Raw genomic sequence first — 21,146 nt, forward strand, 5'->3', positions numbered from 1 at the left:
TAATGTTACAGTAACGGACGCTTCACTGGATTTGTGTCTTAATGAGCAATACATGGTATTATATTCATATGCTTGGTGTTTTTAACAGGGAAATTACATTGTCATAAAATCACAAACCATTTTACACTAGCAGACAATTTGTTCTTCCTTAATCAAAGAACACTAACAACCCATTCTCTGTAATGGTTGTAAAGGTGCTACTTTGTAAATTCCTGACTTAAAAGTGTTCTGATTTAAAGCAAAAATGTCGAAAAGTCATTTTCAACGATTTTTGTTACTAATTTTGTACTTTTACTCTGATTTATTAGAAATGCTAGTATGCATTCTTATAATTCTAAGTGTATGTTTTCCTACATATCCGAAAGAATCCAATTAAAGAAATGGCAAGAATCCTTTGAAATGAATTAGCCTATTTGTAACCAAATTTTAGGAATAATGTCCATTTTATAATGTGCGGAAAAGAAATATTTCACGCTAAAAATTTTAGCTTTTTTCAATTCTACGGGTAAAGCGCAAACGCCCCCCGGACCTGGTTGAATCCGTCACTGACAGTTGTAACATAATATGCGAATAGTCATTTCATAGGGACTTGTCATACAATTATATGCATGTCAGAGAGTTATACAACTCCAAACGTTTTTATGCCGTATACTGACATGCGAGCCCATAAAAAAGAAATTGTTCCTAACCGCATACCGCCATTAAAGTTTTGCTTAAGTCAAAATCTAGGACATTAAGTATCAAGCTCACCTCCTGCATTTTTGCATTTCTCAAGAATATGACACTTTTTAATAACTTTTATCTTATGTGTCGCAGTCGCCCACATGATAGTTATATTGAAACATTTAATATTTTTGTCGTTTATTCTAGATTCTTTTGGAAATTTTCAGTGACCGCACTCATACGCTTTGCAGAAATATGTCAATTTTTAGAATTTTTGACTAAAATACAGGTATCGCAGTAGCCTGTATGATATTTATATTTACAATTTTTACATTTTATACAGTAATCTTAGATCCTTTTGGAATTTAAAAGTGCTCGCACTCGTACATTTTGGAGGAATATGACAATTTTAAAGAATTTTCACTCATATTTAGAAGTCGCAGTCACCCACATGATAGTTATATGGACAAATTTAGCATTTTAGTCGATAGTTTCAGACCCTTATGGAAATTTAAAGTGTTCATACTCATACATTTTGCAGATATATGTCAATTTTTATAATTTTGACTAAAATACAGGTGTCACAGTCACTTGTATGAAACTTATATTTAAAATTTCTACCTTTTTTTTTACATTTAAGACCATATAGGTAAATTGAAAGTGCTCACACTAGGGCGCTTTGCCCACAGAGCAACTGGGATGTGTGCCCCAGGTGGTTGAATGGGGTACCCCTGGCGTGTTGCATGCTGGGGTTGTCAGGCTATAATACGGAAAACCTGACCGCAAACCATAGTGGTGCACCGTGTTCGGAAACATGCCACGCTCCTCGCACGTTAAAACACCCTACTGTGGTATTCTCCCGGAGTAAGAACCATAGGGCTCCGCCACAGGAGGCTAAATTGTCCGACCCTACCCACCTCTCCCTATTTCCAGTGGCAATCAAAATTTGTCGATCCCATTGTCCTTGTGTTCCATCCCTTTTTCATTTCATCATCATTTCATGTTCATATTATCATCAATTTCATGTTCATCGTCTGAATATAGCTGAAATATTGCTGCTCGGACGATAAACCCCAACAAACAAACAAACAAGAGTCCGGAAAACCATATTTTTTCTGTATGTATGATTTTATAGGATTAAGCAGTGTGTATCCATATACACTTATAAGCAGCATGCACCTGCGTCTACCCATGCTTTGTAAACTGTTTATTTATGCCATTAATGGTCAGTCAAAATACCAACAAAAAATCCGAAAGTGTCAAATTACCGATTCAATTCTTCTCTCCGTCATACGGTATCATATATATTTTATTAGAATAATTCCTTTACAGCAATTAACTTTAATATCACACTTACGTTGCTCACTTTGCGCTTCTAGTACGTTGAATATCCCAACATGGACACGAACATTGACGAAGCAAAGTGCACTACCAATTTACACCACCAACAAGGGAGATACTTTAACCAAGTCACGATGTGACTCATGTCCAAATGACTTGCATTGTCTACTTCTTGTTGACCTTTGATCCTTTTTCATCTCGCTTAAATCAGCAACCGTCTGCTACTTAAAACTGATCCATGCCAAGTTTCCCCGTCTCCTTTCATCACTATTATGTGATAGACTATTAAATGGATATTATATTGGTATTGAATTTAAGTATCAAAAATCTTCAGTCATAATTTAATTTCGGAATGGTTAATCTTGTTCAAAAGCAAGAACAATAGGTATAAAACGTATCATATCGATTTCAATTGTCCTCATCTGTTTGAGGTTCAAACCAAGATAAGCCGATATATTTAACACGGATAATAAATCTGTTGTAATGCTTACTTCATTCTCAGTATGTGACACCATCCGCAAACTCCCCTTATGTATCTGCGTCTATATCATCAACATAAAGGAGAAAATTTCTTGTTAAAATATTTGTTTAAAAGGTGATTTACAATGTACATCGCTATGTGTCCAATATAGAGATAGTTCAAAATCACATATCTTCGAAGAATCCCCTGACAAAATCACTTTATTGTTTTAGATCGTGAATCATTTCATGAACCACAACCTATGATATATGCTGTGAAAATGTTGGCAGCATTTGTGCAAACAAGTTTTGCTACATTTGGACTAATCATGATTATTTGTCGGATCTGTTGTTCCCATCCCTGCAAAGTAAACGGAAAAACGGCACACTGTGCGAACAAAGATCTTCAATCAATTCCACAGGATTTACCAAAGGACATTACAAAGATGGATATAAGAAAAAATCGTATCAAAACGTTGCCAAACAACGTATTTGCAAGATACAAAGGTTTGACAAGTTTACATCTGGATAAAAACCATTTAACAGCGATTGCAACGAAGTCTTTTGATGGATTACAAAAGCTCCATTATTTAACAATATCGGAAAATTTCTTAAATATTTCTGCCGCATACGCACCGCAGGCATTTGAACCATTGGAATCACTGAAACATTTGAACTTAGAAAGAAATATGGAATTAGCTTCAATTGGTGAATTCAGCTATCCTTTTCTTGGTTGTTTACACCACTTGTTAACCTTATCGATCGATCTTGCATTGTCACCTAATTTCAAAACCGGGGGATTTAAGCATCTAAAGAAATTAAGAGTTTTGGTATTTGACACCTGCAATTTGGAACATTTTACCAATCAAACGTTTTCTGATATAACTGGTTCTATTGAGGAACTGTACCTAAAGAACTGTATGTCTGTTCGTACCGTTCAACAAGACTTCCTCTTTCCGTTTACTAGATTACAGGTACTCAGCATCTACCATTCTAACATGGAGTTAAGCACTGCTTTCAGACTTTTATACCCATTTGAAAACAAGCACATGAAGGCAATCGAATTTACAATGGTCAACCCAGGGTATAAAGATCCATTGCTAACTACAAAAGCAGTAATACTTTCAACTGAAATGGTGATGCATTTACAAAGAATATGCGTAACTTCGCTAATGTTGGTACAAAATGGTATCGTAGAGATCGAGCCTAACACAATTCTAAAATATGACTTTTCATATTGTTTGAAAGAGATTGTTTTGTCTGGTAATAGGTTCCCTCTTTTTGAAGGGTTTTCACTCTCTGATTGGTGGTCCCTTGTGTCGAATTTAACGAATTTAACTCTATTTGACGTTTCCTTCAATCCATTTTTGATGAGTAATATAAAGTTACATGAACACTTTCCTCACCAACGTGTTTACGGCTTTGATGAAGGTGACATGGATCGTGCATACAGTACGGAAAGCAAAACTACTTGTAACAGTAAAACAGAAAACGAGGAAATACTGTTTCCGTTGCCACCGAAGTTAAAGACATTGCGCCTACCTTACTATGTCAGTAATCAGAAACTTGGGTGTAAATTAAAATTCACCAACGCGTCATCACTTGAACACTTAGATTTGGAAAACTTTGGTCGTTACTTTTTCCCAGAGATGTCCATTGAAAATGGTTCAAATATCAAAAGTATAAATCTTAGTCAAATTTTCACATGGAAAAAATCGATTTCGCTGTTCCAAAAAGCAAAAGTTGTTTCGCTCAGCAGCAGTGGAATATGGAATGATATCCAGCATCATCCAACATATTTTGACTTTGCACCGGAGGTAGAAAAACTCGATATTTCATGGAATAACCTTTGGCAGCTTAGAAAAGATACATTCTTAAAAAACAAAAACCTAGAATCTCTTGACATTCATAGCAATTTGTTTGATGATTTTCCTGTTCCAATTCTGAAAATTAAATCTCTTAAGGTTTTAGACGCGCGTTGGAATATTTTAGATAACATTAATAAGACTATACGAAATTATTTCGATCGACAGCAAAAACAGCATGGCCATTTCTATCTTTTGTTAAAAGGCAATGTTTTCAAATGTGTATGTGAAACTATTGAATTTGTGCGTTGGTTGAATAAGACAAAGGTTACTTTTGATGCTGATGATTACAAGTGTATGTTAAGTAATGGTTCGGTTACAACAACAAAGAAAGTTCTTCAAGAATTTAATGCGTTATTTGGCTCCTGCAACAGCACGACTTGGCTTATAATCGGTATTGGTCTTTTGGTCGCTTTTGTGGTCTTAGCGATTCCAATTGCTCTTGTAGTTAACTATAAATGGCAAATAAGCTACTGGATTTATCGAAAGTTCAAAAAGGTCGTCGAACTTGAGATGAAAGAAAAGTTTCTCTACGATATATATGTCTCCTACACAAATGATACTGCCAACTGGGTGAAGGACACACTGGTATTAAAGCTAGAGCAGTCATGGGGACTGAAAATGTGTATTGAAGACCGAGATATTCTCATTGGTGGTTCTCATGCTGATGCGATAGCAGTTTCTATTTCTGAAAGTAGACACGTTATATTTGTTATAAACGACACATTTCTAGACAAGCATTGGGGTGGATTCGAAATGCAAAGGGCAAAGTACGAAAAGTATACTAAATCACTTCAACAAATAATCGTCATCGCAAAGGGAATTTCTGTCGAAAATTTCCCCAGTGAACTTGAAAACATTTGGAAAGACCTTATCTTGATTTTCTGGGACAGAAATGCAGAGGACGAACACGGTTGGGACAAACTTCGAATGGCTTTGTTCACAGAGTTCATCTGATCAATACTCCAAATCAATAATAGCAGTTGTAGAAAAAATGAAAATATGAAAAAAATGCAATTTGCATTTTAAGAATTAAACGCACATTACATTAAAACCAGTGAGAGACGTGTAAGACCAACATATATTGCATTTGTACTGACAGCGGTTTGGAGCCTATTATAATTCTTAAACCACACCATTCGTTAGTCAGAATTTTACCAAATCAAAAATCTAAAGTATGGAATAATCCAAAGTGAAAAAAGGAAATTGAAATGACTGGAAATGTTTGTTGATATGTTTCGAAAGAGAACTAATACACCAGTTACTTTAAACATTAAATAACCTTCATTATCAACAACCTGACTACATTTGTTATTTCAACTATTAAGAGCTAGCATTCCAGATAATGGAAAAGGAGGTTGATTGATTTCCATGTAGTCACCGTGAAATATTAGGTGACAATTCCACAACAAAGTTCAGACTTTATTTTTTCTTTGTCTTGACTATTGAGCAACATCAAATACGATTATGGTGTTATATGGGATTTGAATGAAAGACAGTCACATGATTTATTGCGGTATTAAGTCAAGTAAAAAGTGGAAATGGTGATTTACATTCACCTTTTGATACCCCCTTGATTTGAATGAATTCTATGTTCCAAACTGTTCCAACTATAAGTTTGTGTTGTTTTCTGTTAATATTATAGCGATAATTTTGTTGTATTTTGCGTTACTTGTGTTATATTGTACTGTAACCTGCGCAGTCCTTTTCTCGTGGTTTCGGCGAACAATCTACTTTCGCATAGTTTAAATTTGCGATCGTTCCTCAAATCGAATAAGAATGTCCTATGTCCCGATTGAAAGTAAAAATTATTTTAAAATTGGTATACATATGTATATCGAATGTTAATGATTATGAAAATAAACATAGTTTGACGGCTAAATTATGATGCTTATGTAGTAGACCCGAGGTACCCCAAAATTTTTCCATTTATTCAATTAACTTCCAACTTGAAAATAATTTGACGCTCAACTATAAAACTCACGGGGTTGGGTTAACTAATAAGCTAATGTTAAAGTCATTCATGGTACAAAGACTCTTCCGGTGGGAGAAATGTGGCATGACGGCCTACCTGCGTCGTAGAAGGTAGTGAGATTTAAATATCCAGTTCATAGACTTAGTTAAAGGGTTAATTCTTTAGCCGAATCGGTTAGTTTTGGCTTGTTACCGAGCGGTCTAGGGATAATTACATTAAAATAAGAGCATTTTCAAACGTAGCTTCGTGCAGCTAATGGTGCAAAACAATACCAACAGATATTCAGTTTGTGCATGAACGTACATATGATGGACACTGTCGCATGCTGGAAAGTGTCTCTTTTCGATTTTAGAAGGCTAAGAAGTTATAAAACTGGCAAGATTTTGGACTAGCTGTCCCATGGCGGGGAATATATGAATATTTGAATTCAGTATCTGATGGAATTTTGGTATGCAATAGAAACCGTCATTTCAAACATTTTCTGAACTAGTAAAACATACTTCTCAATGTATCCATTTGAAACATTTAACATTTGTACTTTAGTTTCCTAGTTTTCAAAGAGCAAAGTTGCTGGAGGCCGACATCTTTGTTCTCGAAGTCTAACCCCCTTCTTGGATTCATTTCCTTTTTACATAAATATCACTAGTACTTTGAAGCGTGGATATCAGCAGTCTTAAACGTTAAAGTGACTGAAATCTATCCAGTTGGATTACCTCCCTTACCTTAGTACTATTACCTTATTATTAGATTTATTGTAAATTATAAATACATATGTCATGAGATTATAACGACTAAGGTCATTTATGTAGTGGAGAGATTAACTTGTCGCGATCAGTTCTAGTGGAGTAAAGCAATACCGAAATCCTTAAAATCATGTTTAATAAGACATGTGGCTTTTTTAAAGCTAAAAGCTAAGGTTGTTTCGCGACAAGTACAACACCTATGGAAGTTCGGTTTCATAAATATGGCCAAAATAAGTCTACTTCTTTCCTTCAGGTTGTTCCATTGTGTTGTCTGTGCCTATTATATACTTTCATCACAAACTTTGTTGATAGACTCATTATACGAAACAATTAAACAATGAATTTTAAACTTATATTCAGTACTCGGAAAGTTAAATAAATATAATTTAATAACCATGGCAAAGTTTGTTTGGATATATGTGTCATATACTAAAATATATATGTTTCTGGGTATGTATTGTTTATTGGTTTTCACGGTTTAGTTTTGTTTTACAATATAACTGTTCAAAGATTTTAAATATATTGTTTAAATACCTCAGGGAATGTTAACTGTATATTGTTGTATTTTACAATCTCTTGAAACCTGTTTCCTTATCAGTTCCTTCTCTACATCTTTGTCTTAATGTCAAAAGTACTGTGAAGTCCAAAGTTAATAGATGTTGTCGTGATTATTCTGCCTTTATTTTTACTACATAATGTTAATTGGGTTGAGGAGTTGTATCAATTGTGATTCAATGTACTTTCTGTATGTAGGGGATTTGTCATGAATTTGTTGCAGAACGGTTACAGTCTTATCCATTTGGTTATGGTCTGCCTGGTTGAAATGTTCTGTCACTGTTTTCTTTCTTTTGTGCCAAACATCGGCTATATGTTCTTTGATTCTGTTCTGTAATGTCCTTACTGTTTCACCAACATAAATATATCTCCCACATTGTTTGCAATGTATGCTATAGATAAATTAACCTACTTGCATCCATACCTATTTTTTTTAAAATTCTGCATGTATTATATTCTTGTTCTATTTCTCTATCATCTCTTGGTATATCACACACCTCACATTTCCCTTTACATCGTCTTCTAATAAATTAAGTTGAGATAAATACTGTAATCTGATTGGTTAAAATAATTTTGTTATATCTCAATGGATAAAAAAAATATTGCCGCGCCCCTATTCAGTTAAATTCAGTGCTACTTTTCTCATGTTTAAAGATAATAATATGTTTTAAAATTAATTTATAAGAATTGGCTATTTCGTTTATTGCACTTCACGCAATAAACAATATGAACATGGAAATTTATGTTATTTTTCAATAGACAAAATTTGTATTTTTGCCAATTCTGAATTGCACTTTGATAAAATCGTATTTATATTACATAGTTTCCCCTAGATAACTATATCATTTTTGTTTCTGTGTCGTCTATATGTTGTTAGATTTGGTTTAGGGAAATATTCAATCTCTCACAGATACTTATGATGTTCGTTCTATTTTTGATATTTTCATTCAGACCAGGTAGCGGGACTGAATAGGTAGGATCTAACAACAAAAATTCTACATTCTGTTCAGATGACCTTCCTGATCAAATAATCAGGATTTATCTGTAATGATTTTGACAGCATTTTTCAAAGGAATCTGAAATCTCATCTGAACAGAGAGGAGAACGGAGTGTGGTTAGATCCTAGATGCAGTAACTGGTGGAACAAGTAATAGGTCTAATTTTAATCAGATTTGGTACTATTTGGATATTTTACTGTTTATCTCTTCTTTTTTCAGAAGGTCCCCACTCTTCAGATTATTTGCTTTCTTAAGTTGTTCTTAAGTTGTCCTCCTATGAACTTTTAAATACTTTTTAACTACATCTTAAGTTCTTGTCCTTGTATTTTGTAGTTCTCTTCATTTTTCATATTCTTCTAAATCTCATAGCAAATCTATTTGGTATAGATTTCATTACAATATTTCGATGACATGATTTTTTGTGTACATATATGTGTATATATGTTGCTTTGTTGTATAAGTCAGTATTTGGTATCCTCTTGTAATGGGGTCTGTAAGTCTCGTTCTAGTTTCATTTTCCTTACCGGAATTTCTGATTTAGAACGTATTGAAATCCGAAGACCTGTATGCATTTTATTGTTTACTTCTTGGATCTCGAAACCTGTATTACAATGCAAAATCTTCTATTTTACGCTTTTCTTAAACTTTTATGATGTGGAAGTAGATATTTGTCATGCATTTGTATTGGTCTTTTTCACGAAAATACTGAATCCAACGCTTTGAAAATGACAAATCTCTATGCATTTGAATGGTAGACTTGGACCAATTCTCGTGAAACGACAGAGTCACATCATGAGATTTCAAACCCTATTTCACTGTTGTATCAAGAATTTCATCTGGTTGTAGTGATATCTAAATTCTACTTCAAAGTTTTATCAATGGAATTAGCATACATGTGGAATTCTTGTTATTCCATTTTGCCGTGGGTCCAAATTCACAATCCTTCATCAATATTTTTTTATGTAATAATGAATTGGGTTGTATTTATCAAGTTCTTGATCCCAATCAGTGTCTCATGCACGTACAAGCAAAATTCTTCTCCAGTTTTGAGCCAATTGCCACACCTATGTTTTTAAGGGTTGTTTTATTGTTGAATTCAAAATTGTTCCCTTCTAACACAAATTTTCTCATTTTGATACATCTTTGGTTGGATTTTCACCAAATAATTGCATCTTTACATGCCTTTAAACTCTCTTCTTTAGGAATCGACGGATAAAGTTTCAGCAGATCAAAGCAGAACAAAATGCAATTTGTTGGTATTTGCTGTTTTACTCTTGATTTTTTTTCAGAAATTCATTAGTATCTTATAAAATATTTAAATGTCATTACATTAATATGATTAGATATTTTGCGTCGGATTATTTTGGCGGTTTTATATTAGAATGTGCATGTTTAAATTGATCGCATTCAAAATAATAATTGTTTTATTTTTGCGTTATCAGGGTGGAATCAAATTGTCTATTTTTTATTATCCAAAAAAGATCTAACACTATCAGTGTCATATTCATTAGTACATTGTACCTGGGTATAATAATTCATTTCAAATTCGTAAAGCATTGAAACTTCATTCATTGTATTGCATGTGGTGCTGGATTTGGGTTCCTATTTCGATATTATAAGATTTAGATCTTCTTATGTATTTGATTCAAATACTGTTGGAGAGAGGTTACTCCTTGAAAACCATAAATCTGTGCTATCTTCTTTTGGTCTCTCTGCCAAGGACGATGATTGTGATTTACCATCTATGTACTGGATTCCTAACTTCCACAAAAATCCATACAAACAACGTTTCATAGCTGGATCTGCAAAATGTACCACCAAACCTCTTTCAAAACTTTTAACTTCTATACTCACAAATGTCAAAGAGGGTCTGCAGTCCTACCACAACACTTGTTACTCCGGTAGTGGTATTAATTCAATGTGGATCCTGAAAAATTCGAAAGATCTTTTGGAAACAATTAGTTCAAGACTATTATATGAATATAATAGCATTAAAACCTACGATTTTTCAACACTGTATACTTCTATTCCCCATACTCACTTAAAATCCCGACTTAAAAACATTATACATCGTTGTTTTTCGAAAAAAAGATGGTACACCTAGATACAAATATATAGTTCTTGATAGAGATTCCTCATACTTTGTAAGAAATAATTCCAAATCATCTTCCAAATATACAGAGGAAGATGTTTACAAAATGCTAGAATTTTTAATCGACAACATATTTTTCCAGTGTGGTGGACGTGTTTTTCAACAAATGGTCGGCATTCCAATGGGAACAAATTGTACTCCTTTACTTGCTGACCTATTCCTTCACTTTTATGAGGCTGACTTTATAGCTGATCTGATCAGAAAGAAAGAATATCGTTTGGCTAGATCCTTCAATCTCAGTTTCCGCTATATAGATGACGTATTATCTTTAAACAATCCTAATTTCGGGGATTTGATACATTGCATCTACCCAAAAGAAACTGAGATAAAGGATACTACAGACATTGTGAAGTCAGCCTCATATTTTGACCTACACTTAGAAATCGATGGTAAAGGAAAGCTATTGACCAAACTTTACGACAAACGTGATGACATTTCATTCAGAATTGTCAACTTTCCTTTCGTCTGTGGCAACATTCCTTCGGCTCCTGCGTATGGAGTGTTCATATCACAACTCATACGTTATGCCAGAGCTTGCCGAAACTACGCAGACTTTTTGTATCGCGCTAGAACTCTAACAAATAGGCTTCTAGAACAGGGTTATGTTGCTACAAGATTGAAGTTTTATGGTCGTCATCATGAACTCGTGGATCGATATGGTGTATCCATCTGCACCATGAAAACTGATTTATTCAGCGGGTCATAGTTTTCTTTTCCTCGTTTGTCTATCCCGGACTTGACTTTTTATGAACAACTCGGCCGGTGTTTCTAGAAAAGCAGAGGACGCTTACCCTACCGGTGCACCTGGTCCATGCTCCCAGTTTTTAGTGGAGTCCGAGTTGCTCCTTTGCGTTTGTTACTTTGTATGTATGATTTTAGTTACTTTATGTTCTTTGTTGTGTATGTCTGTTTTCCATGTCGGGTCTTTGTCCCTGGATTACATTCTTTTGATTACCGCTATAACCTTGGTTCCCTTGATTACTCTTATTTCTGTATTAATTATAACAGTATTTAATTTTGTTATTTCATACTTATAGTTAATTTCACCGGTAAAATGCATCAATAAACAAGATAATCATATGTTATTTAACTTACTTTAGCACAATTGAGGGCATATTGAGTATAATTAACAAAATGAACCACTATGCATCACATAAAACATTATATTAACACAGTTTATTTTCAACATGTCAAAAATATGCATTGAAAGAAGCACTGCTAATCACATAAGATTTATGTCGGTAGTTATCTTGGGTGGGTCCGGTATATATTTATTTTGAGCGGTCTTTGCTTGAAGAGTGTATCCTTAAAAGGGTATTGGTAGTTACTCAAAAATCTGTACAATGTCATCGTTCTATTCGGATAAGTGATGCCTGATGATTGGTATTGGCATGAACTCTCTTTTGTACCTTTGTTTCGTCGTTGACATGCAGTTATATTCATCATCGCTCTTCAGTCGCTTCCAACCAAGTATGAAGAAAAAATAGTCCTAGAAAGCCACCCTTTCAAAGAAAAGAAATGACGCAGCGAATGGGTTTATTGTTTTGTAGTATTCCAGGGTGTTCAGCCAAAGTCAATACAAATGGGGGTCAAATTTGATTTAAAACCCAAAACAAGCCAACTTAAAATAGCAGATGGTGTAAAACTTGTTTTAATAATACGAGTCTCCTTGTCATGTTTCATTCGTGCAATTGACAGCTTAAAACAAATGACAATGCTTGCTTAAAAAGATTTGATCGTTTGAACATTAAAATCGAAGCATGGGTGCAGAAAGCTATAACTATAAATTTGTTTTTGTTTTATTATTCATTTTATTTTATAATAATATTTTAGATATTCCTTTGGGAGATCAACGGAGAAAAAACAAACGTTGTATGGTTTCATCTAATCATATTTTATTTATCATATTAATCAAAATTTGATGCCCTACAAATTTCAAAATACTAGTACCTAAAACACTGAGGCCTCAATTCTAGTATTGCACATGGTGGAACCTCTCGGTAAGTTTTTTTTGCTTTCTATTTCATACATTTTGGTTTTGAATACTTGTATACAATAATTATTTTGATTAACATCTACCTATATAGTTGATTCTAGTGCTCTGATGAGATGTTACTTCTTGAGACACGTGTACTGCATTTCGAAATATGAAATATATATGATTGGTATTTTTGTATTTACCTGGGTAAACATTTGTCTGTTGGATTTTTCGTTATTTTGGCTAATTCTAGGCGTGTTAATCTGGAGTAACCAGGCTCATCAAAAAGAAAATGAACAACTGTCAAAAAAGAGATAAGAAATAATTGTCTACCTTTCCCTTTTAAAAATGCAGCATCTGTCAGTAATATTTCCGGGCAGGGATGTGCACGTGCTGCTCGAAGAATGCAACTTTAATTGGCTTTAATTAATTAATTAAACAGGCAAGATGCAAAGTTTATATGTATGTTGGTGTTAGATATTTTATTATGAACATACAAGTGTGAACACTGGTATTGCCCGAGGGGCAAGTATGTACGCAGACTGGTATTGCCAAATAAAGCATATTTGAACATACATACATTTTGTCTTGAAAGAGTAACCAATGGAACCAAGATTCTAGCAGAGATCAAAGGAATGTAATCAGGGACAAAGACCACACATGGGAAACAGACAAACACAGCAATGAACATAAATTAACTAAAATAATACATACAAAGTAACAAAGTAAATGAAAAACTCGGACTCCACTTAAAACTGGGAGCATGACCCAGGTGCACCGATAGGATGAACGTGTTCGCATCGTTCAGAAAACTCCTCCTAAACAACTACTGATATCAATAAATGGAGAACAAATTCCACAAAGACTTGCCACAACCAAAAAGAAATGTCATATACATATTCTTCCTTGAAGGTGTACTTACATGGATGTTTTGAACTTGCTATGTCATGTTAATAAATGGTAGGGGCCATAAACTAAAACAAGTACTATCTTAAAAAAGATAGCCGACGCAGTAAAATTTTGTTTTTTTTTAAGTTTCTACACATGTTTCAAGAAAATAACACATGGCACGCAATTTCAAATTTTCGATTGTTCTTTTTTCGAACGCAATTTCAAAATTTCGATACAGTTTTTTTGAACGCCACTAAGTTAGCAGTATTTCAGGTGAATTGCGTTTCCATAAAAGAGCGTTCTTAAGGTCAAATGGTAGAAAGCGAAACTATACCGACTGAGTCGGAAAAAAAATAAATAGTAGCAATCATTAATTAGTAGTTAGTAAAATCATATCAAAATTTCATAACAATTGATCATCCATAATCATAAAGTCATCGCATGAAAATCAAGTGAGTATGGACGACAATGACGTCGCTGTCAGCACCATTTTTCAACCTTAGGGCCTAATTAGTAGTATATGATTTGCTAAGAATTTACATATATAATGTCTGTTTTTACATTAGTCCTAGTTTAACAGTTCTCTAGCAAAGAAGAATAAAACTGCATAATGGGAAAATTTTCCACTTACAGTCATATACGCAAGGAAAAACATCCGAAATTCTTATGAAACTAAAATACAATACCGGTATATAAGGGACTTCAAGGCTAAATCCACCGGTACTGACACAATAAACACTTCAAAATCAATATTTCAACTAAATCTTGTATCGAACAATTTTATCTAATCCTAAATAGTCACATACATTCGTAGCCTGAAAAATGTTTCCTAAAAAAAGTTTCCGATCACCCTACTGACCCTCCTTCAGACCCCCTACTCATAAAGTTTTTATTTAAAACTTTGAAGAGAGAAAAAAACGTAAACATTCTGTCGATCGTCTTTCAGAAAAAAAAGAAAAAAATGAACACACATGCCATGAGTGTACTCTTTGTCGTGGATAATCCCTTTCTGGAATTCGGAACTTGAGATATTTTTTGTTTTTACCACCTCCGTCAAAACAAAAAAAATTACTCATGCGCCGAATCCCAAAAGGGATTAGGCTGTGGACTAAGTCTATTACATGTTTAGTCTTTGCATATTTGGTTTTCATTGTATCTTTATTACTTATTTCATTTCAAAAATATCAAATGAAAATAGAAATTCCTACCTACCGATCCTACAAAATTTTAGAATAGTGCTCGGAAACATAACATTATTTGTTTCGGCCTTGGAAATTTCTCATCAATTGACTGGCATGCACCAATATCTGTCTTCCATGCACTGGAAAGTGTTGATTTTATCCCAAAAAAATATTTTGCTGGGTCAAAGATTCAAATGATCTAAGAAGGGCACAAACGTTCCCTGCGTTTCAAACTAAACCAACTAAAAATTCATTCCTCCCTCCCCATTTTCTACAATAAACTGATTCCACTAAAATAGCTTCTTGAAGTACAACATCAAGATTTGTACCTGTGCATGAGAAATGATTTTTTGTCATAGTTTACTTCTTTCATTTCTACGTAATCTCCCAAGAGATGCTCCTAGCAAAGTCTCTGCGATGTCGCCGACATAGTCCTTGCGATGTCCCCTACAAAATCCGCTGCAATGTCCCCAGTTCGACTCTGGGAGCCTCCAATCTCAGAATTGTATTTTCCTACGCATCTGGAGATTTTCTTTCTGTTTTATAATTGCACGTAATGGTTTCCGAATCCTTTACTTCAATTTTATGTCTTAACTTTCGATTTTTTAATATTGCACGTAAAGAAGTTGCACTTTTCTTTAAATCCTGACATGTCACTCCACTACCAAATCAAGTATATATACTCCGATGTATAAGGACATAGCAAACATATCTAAACCCAAAATCCTACAACTTACCCACGTAAAAACACCCACATAAATGCTGCTTATAGTTTTCAATGAAAACCATTCTTTGTTGTTTATTAAATATAACTACAATTTGTTAAAGAAATAAAGATAGAAGTACAATTGTTCCATGCAACGGTAGGTTCTTTTTGCGTCCATTTATGCATGTAGCATTGTCTGAGGGCATGCTCATTCGTTTTGACTCAGAAGGGTATGTACAATATTCATTTACATGGACAAACAAAAAGGCGAATCCAGTCAGAACACAACTTGTGCCAACGAGACTTGCAGAAATCAGGACATTTTTTTTTCAACTTCATATTTGTTCTTGAACTTTCCATTACCGTAATCATTGAATTTATTAAATTCAGGACTGATCTAGTTTAAGTTCACCTCATCTCCTTCATCGCCTACAATTTGATAACCTTTTGAATGGTATAATGTCAGTGTTGAAATCATGTATAAGAAGCCTTTATTAAATTTTGGAATGATTAATCATTAATCAAACGAAAAACAATAGAAATGATTTGAAAGCCTACTGTTTTTCAGAGTCTTCAGTTCTTTGAGGTTGAAGGCACGGTAAGCCGTCATACTTATGAGATAAGAGGTGCAAAGTGAAACTTGTCCCTTTGTTTGTGTCTAACATCATTCGCAATGTTGCCATACCATCATGTCGGAAAAAATAACATTGTTGTCATAGCGATTTTCCATGTTCATCGCTATGAATCTAATATATGTATATTTAAGTAACTTAATAATCACTTTTATATGAAATTTTAACACCGTTTAAACAAATACAATAAGTCATGAAAATGTTGTGTTTGCAAATGATTCTGGTTACGTTTTGAGTATGTTTGATTACGAGTCAACTTAGTGATTCTCATCCGTGCAAAGTTACTGGAAAAGCAGCAGACTGTTTTAACAAAAATCTTCAATCTATTCCACAAGACTTGCCATTGGGTATAAATATACTGGATTTAAGACTCAATTACATAAAAGGACTGGAAGACAATGTTTTTATGAGATACAGTCGCTTGACAAGTCTACATCTTGATAAGAATCGCATATCGTCCATCAAGAGAAAATCATTTAGTGGTTTAATGAGGCTTCATAATTTGACAATGTCTGACAATTTCCTGAATATTTCTGAAGCATATGCACCAGACGTATTTGAACCACTGAGGTCAATGAGACACATAAACGTAGGAAGGAATATTGAGGAAGGTTTAAGAACGAAATTTAATTATCCCTATTTGGGTGATATGCACCATTTAACGAGTTTATCTATCGATCTTGTGTCGTCACTTCTCTTCTATACATGTGGATTTCAAATTCTTAATGAATTAAGGATATTAATATTTGAAACCTGTTATTTGGAACATTTTACCAATCAAACGTTTTCTGCAATGACTAATTCTATAGAGGAAGTGTACCTAAAGGATTGTACGTCTGTTCATACCGTTCAACCAGATTTTCTCTTCCTGTATACTAGATTAAACGTACTCAGTATCTACCATTCTAACATAGTGTTAAACGTGGCTTTCAAACTTTTATATCCGTTTAAAAAAAAGAACATGAAAGCTATTGAATTTACGAAGGTTAACCCGGGATAAGCCGATCCTACAGACGCGGTCAGATTGACAAAAGAAATGGTGAAGCATTTTCAAAAAATATGCGTTACTTCGCTCATGTTGATGGAGGTTGAGCCAAATACGATTCTGAAATACGACTTTTCGTACTGTTTAAAAGAAATTGTTTTGTCTGGAAATAGATTTCCTCTTTTTAAAGGATTTACACTTTACAATTGGTGGAGCCTCGCCTCGAAATTAAGGAAATTGACTTTATTTGAAGTTTCGTACAATTCATATTCTATGGGCAATGTAAGGTTCCGTGAGAACTTTCCTCATCAGCGTGTTTACGGATTTGACAAAGTAGGTATGAATGGAATACGCAATAAAACTAGTCAAATAAATTGTGACATGAAATAAATTTTATACGATAACATGAATAAAACGAATAACTTCATAAATGACCAAGGCGAAATTTTATTTCCACTGCCTTCCAGGTTGCGGATACTACGCATCTCAAATTATAACAGTAATCAGAAATTGTCATGCAAATTAAAACTCACTAACGCGTCATCACTTGAACTTTAAGATCTATGGAACTTCGGTCCGTACTATTTCCCAGAAATGACCATCGAAAATGGGTCAAACATCAAAACTATAAAACTAAGCCAAATTTTCACATGGAGGAAATCAATATCGCTGTTCGAAAAAGCAAAAATTGTTTCAATGAGCAGTAGTGGAATTTGGAATTATATCCAGCATCATCCAACGTGTTTTTAATTCGCACCGGAAGTAGAAAAACTCATGGAATAACCTTTGACGGCTAAGAAAAGATACATTCTTGAACAAAAAAAACCTGAAATCACTTGATATTCGTAGCAACTTTTTCGATGATTTTCCTGATTCAATTCTGAATATTAAATCGCTTAAGTAGTTAGACGCGCGTTGGAACATGCTAGATAACATTAATAGGACTTTGCGAAACTATTTCGATCAGCAGCAAAGAAAATATGGCCAATTCCATATACTGCTAAAAGGCAATGTTTTCAAATGTGTATATGAGACTGCTGGGTTTGTGCTTTGGTTGAATAAGACAAAGGTAACTTTTGACGCTGATGATTACAAGTGTATGTTGCGCAATAGTTCAGTTATATGGACTAGCACCGTCATAAAAATTTCGACAAGATTTTTGGCCCCTGCAACAGTACAACATGGCTAATTATCGGTATCGGTCTTTTGGCTGCTTTTGTGGTCTTAGCGATTCCAATAGCTCGTGTGGTTAATTATAAATGGCAAATCAGCTACTGGATTTATCGCAAGTTCAAGAAGGTCGTCGAACTTGAAATGAAAGAAAAGTTTCTATATGATATATACGTTTCCTATACAAATGATACTGCCAACTGGAGAAAAAACACACTGCTGTCAAAGCTAGAGCAGTCATGGGGACTGAAAATGTGTATTGAAGACCGAGACATTCTCATTGGTGGTTCTCATGCTGATGCGATAGCGGGCTCTATATCTGAAAGTAGACACGTCATATTTGTTTTAAACAACTCTTTCATAAACAAACATTGGGGCGGTTACGAATTGCAAAGAGCAAAGTATGAGATGTGCACTAAGTCCCTTCAACAAATAATCGTAATTGCAAAAGGAATTTCTGTGGAAAATTTCCCACCCGAACTTGAAAACATTTGGGAAGACATTATTCTAATTTTCTGTGACGGATATTCAGAGGACGAAAATGGTTGGGACAAACTTCGGATGGCTTTGTTTACAGAGTTCATTTGACTGCAATATTACACGATGGTGGTCATTGTTAAACGCAGACAAAATTATGAATGGAAAATGTACATGTATTAGATGTCGATGAACCCAAATGAGCCTCTGTTGCTTTCTTTCTAAAATGTGGTTTTAAGTTGCTACAAACATGATCATATATAACGAATATTTAGAACATCTATACACTTATATAAGAAATAACGCATTAAAAAATGGAAAGTTATAATTCAAAAGTTTTATTAGAGGTCAAAGAAAGGGAAAACAAAAAGATAGTGTTAAAATTGGCAACACTCTTATTATTATTCATCAAGCTATGACCATTCATAGACTAGCATAGAAGTTTATCAAATTATGTACACTGCAAGAAAATATTTTTTTAAATCTTGTTAGCCGGCAGAAGTATCTTGCCCTTTGATTACTTTAGTGAGCTCATTGTTTCTCTAATCTAAGAAGAAGATAATCTTTGGGTATGTACGTAATGTCCATCATATTTATACAATGTACGTATTAGCATAAACACAAGTAGCGGTAATGCTTATGAGCTTGAGTTTCTTTCTGAGCACTGAAGTCTAAACTCGAGAGTTTGAATGATAGACTTTTAGTCTGTTCAACCGTAAATTACTAAATGGCCTTCTAGTTTGGTATTTTCCCAGAGTTTCTGTTGTTCGTTTTTCATGGTGTGTTTTTTTAATGTTTTTCGACTCATTCGTCGTCAGTATTGTGCAGACTATTCTATAATTCATACATTTTGTGCACGGTAGCGCAGTTGTTTCAAATTATATCCCGACAATCCTGTATACTTATAACACTTTAAATTTATGAAAATTTATACAGCAATTCAGACAGAATTTCGTACATTTTGAAGCAGTGCAATACTCGTATAATATTTATGTAGTCTACACTATATACAACCACTTCCTATCCTCCGGGTGGGAGACTCGTTCTAGTGAATTCACGCGATCACCACTCCTACCGCGTTAGCCGTATTGGCGTTGTATATTCTCGTATTAGCCTTGAATGATGACAATTTAATTACTGAGAGGGCAGTTTTACCCGTATTTAGTCAAATATATTCTAGTTAATTAATAAATGATAAATCTACCCCAGGTACGTTGTATGAACAATAGAGGCGGGACGGCGAGTCGTTCTATTTAGTAAGGGATCTGAAACATGACTATATGTGTACTAGTTTTTGTTTTGTCGCCGATTTAATGATTTACTCTTGCAAAAACACACACACAAATCTATGAATAACATCTCTCATACTTTCAAAATTGTTTATCTACCGCACATAAAATAATTCTCCCAATTCCAAGAGCTGGCAAAATGATATCTGCTTTGAAAGGCTTGTTCCCTTTTCGCCTTAGCTGTCAAATTCGGTACATAAAATTATTCCCATTTCGCCATAGTAAAATTTGGGGTGAACTACGGCGAAATGGAAACTTGTGTAAACATGTAATTTTAAGTGCAAGTTGTGTTTTTATAGCATTTAAACCTAATACATACATGTATATGTAAATCTTTATATTGTTTGTTGCAATTTTTGGTCAATTTATTTTTATTTTGTGAAGTGTTTAAATGGTATTAGTTGGGTTTTTGTCTTAATTTTTTTATGAATGGCCTTTTCAGTTTCTGATTTTAATCACCTTTTTCTTTTTTTATGGATACTACTAAAGAACAAATTCAAAATAAATATGACGGACCACTTTGATAGCGACTTGACTCAGACAGTATCAGGCTGAGGTTAGCAGAAGACAGTATCAGGCTGAGGTCAGCGGCACAATTGCTAAGGTTCATAGACCATATATAATAATCAGTGAAGCTTCAAGATGGTCTGGCTGCATCTCCTTTGTGATTTGTCTTTATGTATAAGCAACTTAACGCTCAATTATATGATGTTTAGCCTATTTCATTTAATTTAACAATTATTTATGTTCCCAAATATATAATGTCAATTTATTGAATTTGCAAATAAATAAAGAATTTGAAGATTACATATTTGTGTACATGTGTTTTAAAAAAAAATCATATCTCATTTTCAAACTTAATTATTTTTGTTTTTTTAATAGTCCCTGAATTGTGTGTGTACTAAAATATGAAACAATTTATATATATTTTATTAGTATCTTATTTAAATGAATTTTTGTCAAGACAAATCATGACTTGAAAAGTATTCAAATATTTTTTAAATTAGCGGCTTAAAAGGAAACAAAGCATATAAAAATTTATTTTATAATTATTTTGCCTTAATCATTGTAACAAGACCACAATAG

The 21,146-nt window shown here is 33.9% G+C and overlaps 1 protein-coding gene across 1 annotated transcript; it reads left to right on the plus strand.

The window, feature by feature from the left end:
* Nucleotides 1–2,744: 2,744 nt before the first annotated feature.
* LOC148628212 (toll-like receptor 2 type-1) lies at nucleotides 2,745–5,971 on the plus strand. The gene has a single exon (XM_088563981.1). It carries the CDS (start codon nucleotides 2,745–2,747, stop codon nucleotides 5,283–5,285), a length of 2,541 nt encoding a protein of 846 aa, XP_088420107.1. The 3' UTR covers nucleotides 5,286–5,971.
* The last annotated feature ends 15,175 nt before the right edge of the window (nucleotides 5,972–21,146 follow it).

This window comes from Perna viridis, chromosome 1, assembly GCF_037379345.1.
Source record: "Perna viridis isolate PV_CMFRI_1.1 ecotype Kerala chromosome 1, ASM3737934v1, whole genome shotgun sequence".
NCBI classification, from domain to species: Eukaryota; Metazoa; Mollusca; class Bivalvia; order Mytilida; family Mytilidae; genus Perna; species Perna viridis.